The sequence below is a fragment of the Oryza brachyantha genome, chromosome 12 (genome assembly GCF_000231095.2).
Source record: "Oryza brachyantha chromosome 12, ObraRS2, whole genome shotgun sequence".
Taxonomy (NCBI): Eukaryota; Viridiplantae; Streptophyta; class Magnoliopsida; order Poales; family Poaceae; genus Oryza; species Oryza brachyantha.
Window position 1 is genome coordinate 3,979,849 of NC_023174.2, and position 12,234 is coordinate 3,992,082.

Below are 12,234 nucleotides of genomic sequence, written 5' to 3' on the forward strand. Positions count from 1 at the left end.
AGAGACAAAGGATGGCTAAGTCCTTTGGAGATGACTTCACTGTGTATCTCGTGGATGATACTTCCAAGTCAATTTCAGAAGCTTATACATCCCCAGATGCAGACTACTGGAAGAAGGCTGTCCGTAGTGAAATGGACTCTAATATCGCTAACGGGACTTGGGAGGTGACAGAGCGACCCTATGGATGCAAACCCGTAGGATGCAAGTGGGTATTCAAGAAGAAGCTTAGGCCTGATGGTACTATTGAAAAGTATAAGGCTCGGCTTGTGGCTAAGGGCTATACTCAGAAAGAAGGCGAAGATTTCTTTGATACTTACTCACCTGTTGCACGATTGACCATAATTCGAGTACTACTATCTCTAGCTGCCTCACATGGTCTTCTCGTTCATCAAATGGACGTTAAGACAGCTTTCCTCAATGGAGAGTTGGATGAGAAAATTTACATGGATCAGCCTAATAGATTTGTAGTAAAAGGTCAAGAAGGCAAAGTGTGCAAGTTGCTAAAATCTTTGTATGGTCTGAAACAAGCTCCTAAGCAGTGGCATGAGAAATTTGATATAACACTAACATCTGCAGGCTTCGTAGTCAATGAGGCAGATAAGTGTGTATACTATCGCCATGGTGGGGGCGATGGAGTTATTTTATGTTTGTATGTTGATGATATACTGATCTTTGGGATAAACATTGAGGTGATTAAAGAGGTTAAATTATTTTTGTCTCAAAACCTTGACATGAAGGATTTGGGAGTAGCTGATGTTATTCTAAACATTAGCTAATTAAGGGCGACGATGGGATTACACTGTCGCAGTCTCATTATGTGGAGAAGATCTTGAATCGCTTTGGCTATATTGATAGCAAACCTTCTCCAACGCCTTATGACCCTAGTCTGTTGCTTCGCAAGAACAAGAAGCAAACTAAGAATCAACTTGAGTATTCTCAAATCATTGGCTCACTCATGTACGTAGCTAGTGCAACTAGGCCTGACATCTCTTTTGCTGTGAGCAAGTTGAGCCGGTTTACCTCTAATCCGGGAGATGATCATTGGCAAGCGATCGAGCAAGTTATGCGCTATCTAAAAGGTACTATGGACTTGGGACTTTGCTATTCTAGTTATCCCGTGGTGCTAGAGGGATATAGTGATTCAAATTGGATCTCAGACGCTGATGAGATCAAAGCCACTAGTGGATATGTCTTCACACTAGGTGGTGGTGCTGTTTCATAGAGGTCTTGCAAACAGACCATCTTGACGAGGTCAACCATGTAAGCAGAGCTTACGGCACTAGATACTACTACTGTTGAGGCAGAATGGTTGAGAGATCTACTAATGGATCTACCAATTGTTGAAAAACTTATGCCAGCTATCCTAATGAACTGTGACAATCAAACTGTGATTGTTAAGGTGAACAGTTCTAAGGATAATATGAAATCGTCCAGGCATGTGAAGAGACGATTGAAGTCTGTTAGGAAATTGAGAAACTTCGGAGTTATAACGTTGGATTACATCCAAACAGCTAGAAACCTGACAGATCCCTTTACTAAGGGGCTATCACGGAATGTGATAGACACTGCATCGAAGGAGATGGGTATGAGACTCATATGAGTTATCTATGGTAGCAACCCAACCTATGTGATCGGAGATCCCGTGAATTAGGACCTAGGAAGAACAAGTCATTAGTTAACTGGAGGAGAGTATTCTTAATTAATAAACCCTCTCTAAGTGAAGATGCATGTACTCTCTTGCTACAAGGCAGGTTGGCAATGGCTTAATGTGTTCTGTTGGCTTTAATTAGCGAAGATACTATCCTGTAGAGAAATCTTGAAAAAACACACCTATATGAGCTTGACTAGTAGTCGTAGTCAATGGAGATTTTGGGTGAATCTTCTAGGAAGCTCATGAATAGACCATGGAGTATGACTTATAGGCTCCACCCGCGGGGTAGGCTACTGGCAGCCTAGTATCAGTCAAGGCTCTGAGTGAAACTTACTTGCACCAAACTTGCAATTCAAGGCATAGTCCATTGTTCAAGTTGTGAGTAAGTGTAGCTTAGGGTTCTAGGTGGATGTTCAACCTTAATCGATCTCCATCGCAATACTGGTGTATAAACAGTATATTGGGACAGGCAAATCTCTAAGTCTTTTGAGATTTGGTGGGGGATTGTTGGAATTATTAATTGGGCTAAGGCCCATGTGTAGAATAATTCCTAAGAAAATCACAAAAGCCCACCTCATGGAAGCATGCATCAAAACATTTAGTATAACCTTGCTAGTTCTATGAGAGTGAGACCTCCTTAAATAGGAGAGTGCTCTCTAGCTCTTGAGCAAGAAGGAAATAGAGCAACATGCGTGCGCTCGCTCGCCTGGCCTGGCCTGGCCTGGCCGAGGCTCGGGCTCGGGCACGGGCATGGGCACGGGCACGGGCCGGGCCGAGTGGCGCGCGCGTACGACATGCGCGTGAATGGTCCGCCAAAATTGGCTCCTCGTGCTTGCGCAGATGCGGCTTCCTTTTGTAGTTTTGTTTTACTGCGTGAAACAGAAATTCCGGTGATCAGTTTTTGGAAACTTATCGTATCGTCCGGACGGGTTACACGCGGCCTATCCGGTTCGGTTACGATGTGGTAGGCGTGCTGATCACACGTCCTATAAATACCGGACCGCTACCTCGTTGCAACGTACGTGAAAAACAATCTAGGGTTTGCCTTTCCTCTGTGCTGCGCCGCCACTGTCGTCTACTCCGTCCCCTTCGCTGGCGTGCACCAGCGATCGGGAAAGCAGGTCTCCGGAACCATCGTCCTCGTGAAGTCCTGCACCAGGAGAGGACGAATAAGGTTTTTGGGAAGCGCTCTGCGCGACTACTTGATGTTCGTCAAGGACGGCTCGTCTTCCCTGTCGATCGGTCGCAGTTCGCCGTCGTCAACATCCTACGCAGCGGGTCATTCGTGCTGCTTCCAATCCTCTTCAAAACAACCTTCGGTACACAGATGAATTATGTTTAATCTAGTTCTGCGTCTATTTAATCTATTCGTGTGTAGCTATTTCACGTACATGTTTAGATTAGATCTGTACATGTTGGTTGATCTATGTGCTGCCATGCTTTGGCTTTACAATGTCATGATTTATTTACGCGATAGATTAAATCATTATGTGCTTATACTTTCAACAGTTAATACGTCTAAGCATTCATCTTATTTCAGAAATATTATGTAAATATATAAAAGTATACATTATGCTTAAAGTGCGGGTAACAATAAAACAGATAAAAAAATAATTAAATATTAAATATTTTTAATAAAATAAATAGTCAAACATACTACAAAATTAATGGTGTATAACATTAAAACTGGAGATATTATATAGTTTAAGCTAAAAGAATAAAATATAAAGTCTAATGGGCGAATACCGATGCTCTTGCTAAAGTGCGTGATCACTTTATTCGCACAAACTTTCTATACATAGATTTTATATATACAAACTTTATATATATAATTTTATATTGTATAATCTTTTATAAATATAACTTTCCAATATGATATGTTTAAAGCAAATATCTTTTTCTAGTACATAATTTAAATGTAAACTTTGGTTATATTACAAAGATAAAACTTTATATATACAAACATAGAGTATAAAAAGTGTGTATCTATAAACTTTGTAAACATACAAATTGTTCAGGTGGGTCAACGGGTACACGGGCAATTTGCCCATTAGACCAACCCAAGAAAAAGTATATACTCCTAGGTAAAAGGTGTTTGAATTTACTAAATATATTCTAGGACATTTCTCGCGCTTTGGAAATATGTTGTAGTCAGCGTATTGCTCCTCTTACCTGGATTCATCGTATTACTTTGTGGAGAAGGTCTTCATACATTCTGACACACATGGAAGCAGAGGTCTTTTATATGTTTCTCTCTTGTTATTAATTCGTGGCAAAATTGGTCCTAGAGCATCAAAAGTTCATGGTTTTTTTTTATAGCAACGGTTTCATGTGTGCCAGAATATACTTTAGTACCATCCATAATTATTGCCTCTGTTCTCTGGTTTAGCATTTCTGCCACTTTTTGTACCTTTGCCATACAGCACCTCCATATTTTGGTTTTTGCTTATGGTATAAATCCAAATCTAAATTTTCAAACTTAAATTTAGTGTTGATTTTGATGTTTTTTTATTATATTTTTTTTAACATTGACTTTTAGATCGCAATGAACACGTATATAATAGTTTTATTCGTAAATTATTTTTTGTTTGTAAATATGACACGAAAAGATGACCCCGGATAATTCTGACCAGAATTGACCCAGCCAAACCCCTCCCTTTTGCTAATCAAACAAAACACCCAAGCTCATCTCTCTCCTCTCACCGCAGCTATCGTCCCTGCTGGCTCACTGACAATAAGCCTAAGGATATGATCTCGGACTGTTACTTGCAGTGCAGCTTCAGCCTTGAGAGGTGCATCTCATATTCTCATGATTGGCAGCTAAACAGTGCAACATCCAATCAATGACTTCTATATTTCTCCGTATGTTCATAGCGAAGATAGTTACAGATAAAATTTGATGATTTGATATTTTCTTCGTTTGCCAATTATATGTTGATACTCATGAGTATGAGTATGACATGCGGGGTCGTTTAATGACAGTAGAGCACGATGTCAAATAATTGAAGCTTAATTTTAAGATTGTCAACAAATCAAATCTCTCGCAAATCTGTCACCACGCTCTCTGTCGCTCCGGCCATGTGAACATGCGCGCGGTCAAATTTTACTGTCAATTTAGGAACTGATAATAATATTTCTCACAGCAGACGCTTGGTAGAGATACATTTGCCCAGGTTGTAAGATTTATTGTATTCACTCTTTTCTTTTAATATAACATGTTTTGGAAAAAGAAAATACCACCAAAATTATGACATATAAATCAGTAAGTTATTTAATATAATACGTTGTGGAAAAAACTAACACGAAAATTATGAGATATTGATCATCAGTAAGTCATGCGTAAATATGAACTCGTGCTCCGCTTAATTAATTAGTCGATAAACCTAGAGTTAATTCCATGCAACGTGTATGTGTCGACCTAAAAAGAAGAGCAGATCAAAGATTAGACATAGATCAAGATCCAAAAGTATATTTTAATAACCTAATACTAGCATATTGTACGTGCCTTATTATGCTAATATACACTTCTCCTGGCTTCTCCGTTTCCTATCGTAAAACCTTTTATTCTTGTCTAAATTTATCGATTGATTAGTGTATATAATTTATATATATGTTTAGATTCATTATCATCTATATAAATCTATAAAGACAATACTAAAAAATCTTACGTTATACAGATGAAGTATTAATTACTATAAAAAAATTTCGTAACACGAGGCATGCAAACCAAATCGATCGCACCTGGGCGATCACAAAAAAGTTGAAGTGGGTGTAGTTGGATGGGCTAGCTAGCCTTTAAACATGAGGAATACAAGTGCTTATATATTTGGATTTGTCAACACGTCCATCGGGGAAAAGAAAAAGGACACAATGGAAACTACTTTTTGGATCTGAGCATACCTGTATCTAGCTCTTCATCTTTATAATTCAATTTAAACTACAAATATATAATTATTCTGGGACAGAGAAAGTATAATTTTAGTCTCAGTACTCTCATATATTATATATCGATATGTTAGTTTATCAACTATAACTCAGATTTAGACTTTTGAACTTAATTTTAGAGTTGAATATTATCATAATTTATTTTTTACATTGATTATAAACGACAAAAATACTGATAAATAAGTTTACTCATAAGCAGTAGCTTTATTCATCGTAGCCTCAGTGTGACCTCTTGATCTACACATAGCCATGTTTCTCTAGTCTCCATCACTTGTCGATGTCCTCCATGTAGGTTGCATTCCTTTGCTTGGCTTAACAAGTCAGTTTTCCTCGTTCTTCGTGTGCATATATACCAAATTGCTAAACGATATATTTTTAACAAAAAATTTTTATAGAAAATTTGCTTTAAAATCATATAAATCTATTTTTTTAATTTTATAGCTGATAGATGATATGTTAATCTAGTATCATGTTTTCCCCACCAGTTGCTTATTCCAACGAAGAACACGTCTGTACTCGTTCAGGAAAAGGAATCAAACAGAGGGTAAGAAATTTGTACCAAGAGAGAAAATGTGTTTAAAAAAAAGAGAGAGTCTAACAAGAATTAAACTTGGGTAAAAGAACAAGAACATTATCGTGATGTGCTTGTGAGATGGTGCGAGCGGCAAATGTGTTTCTGTTTCATAACGTAATACTTTTTAGCATGGTCTAAATTTATCAATTGATGAATATATAATTTATATATATATGTCTAGATTTATTAGCATCTATATAAATTTAGACAAGGCTTAAAAGTCTTAGTTGTGAAACAGAGAGAGTAATTAGTAAAAGGAGAAATACCTCATTAAAAACTACTATTAAAAACTAAGTCCCCCGTCCGCTCTTTATAAGAGGAAAAAAACCAGATATAAGTCAAACGGTTGATTAATCTTTTAATGAAAGAAATTAAACTAGCTCGTGTCAGCGGTATGACTCTCTAATCTTATATAGTAACTCATTTAATTCTATAAACCTATCCGTCATTTGTATCGTAAATGCCCTTAGAGCAAGTTCAACAGTACAACCAACTACTAGCAACTACTAGTTTCAATTCATCTATAGTCAACCTAGCCATAGTTACCTACAAAACATCAATACATGGTCTCATATATCATACACATATTTTGTTTTGGAGTCCGTATAGCTGGCTATAAATTGATAGCCCACATCTCTTATCTCTCCACTCTTATCTATTTAAAATATATTTATAACTGGTTTATAGCGTACTATAGTTCCTGCTCTTATAATTAATACACGGTAATATTTTAAGGAAAAAAAAAAGAAAAGTGACATAGGCAGAACAACCTACCAACCTTACAGGCAGGTCACCAAGACAGCAGGAGCAGCTGAGATTCTTCCCCATGAAAAGCGCACACACAATCAGCACGCACACGCGTCGTCCGATCCTCTCCGGCGGTTGCTACCTCGCCGGAGTTGGTGACGACGATGGCATGTGCAATCATTCGAGCTCGCTGACGCCGCCGGAGTTGTCACCGCTGCCCAAGTTGGTAGCCAAGCACCAGCTGCCCTTTTGGACGCAGGATATATATCGACCAGGCATTCAGATGTTCATTCAGAGACCAACCAATCATTAATTAACTCCACGATTAATTTAATTATTACTAATCTGTTGATGCCAATACGGCTAACTATACTGTGCTGTGCCCGTGCTTGCAAAAAGTGGACGGATGCATCATTAGTTGAGCTGATTAACCACTGCATGTGGCCTCGCCTCAATTCGCCGGCCGGTGATGTTAGCTGTAGATTAACGCATGGACGACGACACGCTGCAACAACAGCAAAGTAACCTTAGATCATCCATGCATAAATGCAAAAATATATATCAAGGGCAAGCATGGCCAATCACTGTGTAATCGAGCGCATATTTGTTAGGTGAACGCCTCCACCACTATCTTTTCCGTTAAGCTAGAATTTAAATTTTAAACTTTAAATTTGAAGTTAATTTTAGGAGTTTTACTCTCATCCTTCCTTTTGTACCTCGAGGTACCGGTACCTCGTGGTATCAATCGTTTCTAATTGTTGAATCGAACGGTACACATCCTAGCTAGATCCAATGGTGAGAAACGATTTGGTAGCTCGAAATACCGAGATAAAAAAGAAGAATGAGAGTAAAACTCTAATTTTAAGGTTTTATTTTCACCGAGTTTATTTTTCAGCATTGGTTTTAGATTACTAATAAGTATATAAAATTTTTATTCACAAATCATTTTTATTTACATTATACCGTTTGATTTCGTGAAAAAACCGTTGTTCCATCTACTGGAGGAGGTACGAGCTAGGCCAGACACCTGTAGGGTGTGGCTTAGGTAGAACAGGGGAATGCCATGTGGTTTGTGCTGTCCATGCTTGATCCAATGCACACTGGGGTCAAGGTATACCTGGGTGATCTAGGTTAATTTCAAGATAACAATTAGTCCAAGTATACTGCTGATCGTGTTTATAGGAAAATAATTAACAATTACAATACCATCTTAATATAAATGGAATTGATGTTATAGACATTGGCAAATTTTTTTCTATGACTTTGGTTAAATTTAATTGTAGAAATTTGACTAATTATAACAAAATTAAAGAACAGCCTTATAATATGGAATTGATGGAATATCAAGACTCCTGGTAAAACATGGGTAGATATCTGAGTTGAGTTTTTTATCATTATTGAAAAGTATCTCAAAATACTAAAAATTTTAATATAAATCTTTGGTATCTCAAGGTACACTTGAGATACTTTTACCAGCACGGTAAAAAAACTCATCTGAGTTTATGTGTGGAGTGGGAAAGATAATGGGCGGGATCCATCAAGGGCAATAGCATTAATTTGGTACAAAAAAAATGTACGAATTTTTATGTTTCATTCTAAGCTATACATTTTGGTATCTCTAATCAAACAGAGTTTACTTAAGATGAATCATGAACATGATAACAAAGCGACAGCATTATCTGGTGCCTCTCGATGCGGTTGGTGTTACCTAAAAGAAATCATTCCTGCAAGAACTTAGAGCCACACAAAGTTGGCCTAGCTCTGAAAAAAGTCTTTTTATTTCGAGCAAAAAGAAATAAAAGGATCCAACTTTTGGGACATGCCACATTGCCACGATAGATCTACTTTGTTTCCCAACTACTCTAACAAAAATCATTGTCCTTTCCTTTCAGTTCACTCCTTTACCCATGTAACCTCCAATCTTAATCTTATCATCAAATCATCAGTAACAGTCACCACACACCACATAAAGTCCCAACCACTGGTCTGGTAGAGCTGGCTAAAAATGTCTAATCTCCTTTTGATTACATTAATTCATAGTACATCCTGGTCAAGATTAGATCTCACCAGACTGTAAAGCTTTGTAATTAGCATTAGTAACTTCCTTTCAATACTTTTTTCTTAAAACCATTTACCTTACAACAATTTTTGCAGTTTTTTTACCTTGATGGAATATTTGTGTTCATGTAGTTCAATTGGTGTGATCATTAGCAAGCAAAGCACTTTAACTAATAGCAATCAGTTAATGAATATTCCATGAACCGAAGGAGGAGCAGCTGTTGCTGGATAGATTGGGTTGGCATTAAACCCACTCGATTAATTAACTTCGCTTTCTGTGCAAGCTCAGTTAGTTGGCTAATCACATTCGTTGGGGCAACCGGTTGCCTCAAATCCTTTTCAGCAGCAGACAGCACAAAAAAACAGTGCACATCCGGACCTGAATACAACTGACTAACTGTTGCTAAGGACATAATTAATTTGTCCCTACAACCTGGTGATACCAAATTCATGCAAATCATCTCTTAAGCACTACTAGAATACAATCATGGATAAATGAAAATTTCTTTTTGAGTTATTCATGACGTTTTTTGCACTGAGAAAATTGTAAAAAGGAAACTCCAATGTAAATAGCAGTAAAAGTGATTGCTTCCATATTAACATTTAAATTTATACGCCTTACAATTAAGGAAATACATGACCAATGTGGGGCAAAATATCACTCTAAATGAGCGATAGCAAATTTACCACGGGTTTAAATTATTATAGCAAAGCTGCCACTAAAAATTATAAAAATATCATTAGAACTATAATTCTAATGGATTCTTATAAAATAGAAAAAAAAATAGTAACTTAGCAAATGACCCTCTCTAAAGATAGGCTATTGCTTTCGTATCATTTAAAACAGGGCACATCTCACAAGGACTTGCACCCATCATCACCCGCATCTATCTGATATGACTGTAACACACTAATTCATATTTTCTAGTATATCTCACTATCTCCAACAATTAATCACTCTCATATACCCATAATCCCTGCAATTAATCTGTTAATTAACAAACAATTAATCTCAAGTGAAGGATGGGGCCCACAAAGCAGAGCAAGGGGATCCATCCAATCCATCCAACCTTGTAGTGTTTCATCGATCATCATCAATCTGTCAAGAAACCTAACCCTACACCAAATTTAAGGTCCATTGTCGTCCTCATCAACCCAGCGTCGTCCAAACCCATCCTCATCACCATCTTCGTCGTCATCTTCAACCTCCATCCGTCTCTGCATCTTCCTCCTCGATCCCTTTGCCTCGCCTTCAAGCATCGTCGGTCACCCGGAAAAGCCATAAATTTTAGTGAGAGAGTGGAGGCTGCACCTAGGTGGAGCAAGAAAGGCGCGAGCTTTTTGGTGGTGGTGGTGGCGGTGGCGGCGGCCATGTCGAGTCCTATGCACGTTCGCAAGGCGATCCACTTCGTGTCCATGAAGGCCAAGCTGCAGAGCTTCGTCGGGCTGCGTCTCCTCGTCGTCGGCTGCCTCGCGGCGTTCTTGCTGCTGTTCGCGGTGAGGACGATGACGTTCAGTGGCGGGGCCGGCGCGACGGCGGCGTCGGCGGCGAGGGCCGCGGCGGGCGGCGGTGGGGACTGCGGGAAGCTGCCGGCGGCGGTAGCGCAGGCGATGGTGCACTACGCGACGGCGAACGTGACGCCGCAGCAGACGGCGGCGGAGATCGGGGTGTCGCTGCGGGTGCTGCAGCGGCGGGCGCCGTGCAACTTCCTGGTGTTCGGCCTCGGCCTCGACAGCCCGATGTGGGCGGCGCTCAACCACGGCGGCCGCACCGTGTTCCTCGAGGAGGACGCCTCCTGGATCGCCAGCGTCAAGGCCGGCCACCCGGGCCTCGAGTCCTACCACGTCGCCTACGACACCCGCGTCACCGACGCCGACGACCTCATCGCGCTCCGCGACCACCCGGCCTGCACCGCCCAACCCGACCTCGCCGCCGCCACCGAGGCCTCCTGCCGCCTCGCCCTCCGCGGCCTCCCCCCGGTGTTCCACGAGCTGGAGTGGGACCTCATCATGGTGGACGCGCCGACGGGGTGGACGCCGGAGTCGCCGGGCAGGATGGGCGCCATCTACACCGCCGGCATGGCGGCGCGCGCCAGGTCGCCCGGCACCGGCGCCACCGACGTGTTCGTCCACGACGTCGACCGGCCGGTGGAGGACAGCTTCTCCAAGGCGTTCCTCTGCGAGGGCTACCTCGCCGAGCAGGTCGGCCGGATCAGGCGCTTCGTCATCCCCAGCCACCGTGAGAAGGACGGCACGCCATTCTGTCCCTGATGAGAGAGCTCCGCTCGCCGTCGCCGGCCGGCCGCGCCGCCACATGTGCACCATGACACCATTGCCATCGTCTTCTTCCCATGTCTTTGTGAACCAAAGGATAGTTCAAGATAGCTACGATGAGTCATGGATGCACGGATCATGCCCCAATGGAGGCGGTGGCGAGACCATCCGAGCCGTCCGATCGAGAACCGACGGTTCAGATCGGCCCTGGAGATATTGTTGGTGTTATTATATATATAGTTTTCTTTTTAAAAAATGCATTTTTTTTTGGGTTTTATCAGATGGTGGTTGAGGTGGATGCAGGCAAATTATAGTTCTTGGCTATTTTCCATGGATTATCATTGTGTTTTTTTAATTCATAATTGAGATACCATCTTGGATGGGTGGGTCATCTTGGAAACTGGCATAATTTGTGGGGGAAAATACAGGTGGTTTTGGATGAGTAATTAACAATCAATGTGGCTGCAGTGAGGGTGTGAAAGTACTACTTTGTCTCGTAATATATAGGATTCTGACTATTCACTTATAATTTTTTACTATTTATCTTATTCAAATAAAATTTAGTGCAAATATAAAAATTTATAAGTAATACTTAAACTACTTTTAATAATAAATAAAATAAATAATATTTTTAATTTTTTTAATAAGACGAGTAGTCAAACATTCCAAATAAAAAATCAAAATCCCTTAGAGCCCCTTTGAATCATAGTAATGAAAAAAATGGAGGAATAGAAAAAATATAGGATTCTGACAGGAATGTAAGTGTAAAACAAATGATTGCAAAACACACGAAAAACGTAGGAATGACCGTTTGATTGGACCACAGGAATTTGAGGAGAGAGATAGACTCAAAGATTTTTTTTCATGAGGTTCAACCTCTTACTAAATTTCCTCCAAAACTTGTATAGGAAGATGCATTCTATAAGAATTTTATAGGATTTTTTAGGATTCATTTCTTTGATTCAAAGGACTTTGTAGAAAAATT

At 40.2% G+C, this 12,234-nt stretch overlaps 1 protein-coding gene across 1 annotated transcript; it reads left to right on the forward strand.

Moving 5' to 3' along the window:
• The first annotated feature begins 10,065 nt into the window (after positions 1-10,065).
• LOC102707265 (glucuronoxylan 4-O-methyltransferase 1-like) lies at positions 10,066-11,733 on the forward strand. The gene has a single exon (XM_040529914.1). It carries the CDS (start codon positions 10,347-10,349, stop codon positions 11,244-11,246), a length of 900 nt encoding a protein of 299 aa, XP_040385848.1. The 5' UTR covers positions 10,066-10,346; the 3' UTR covers positions 11,247-11,733.
• The last annotated feature ends 501 nt before the right edge of the window (positions 11,734-12,234 follow it).

Excerpts from the sequence above, each read along its gene's own strand:
- LOC102707265 (XM_040529914.1), top strand. The coding sequence starts at position 10,347 with ATGTCGAGTCCTATGCACGTTCGCAAGGCGATCCACTTCGTGTCCATG.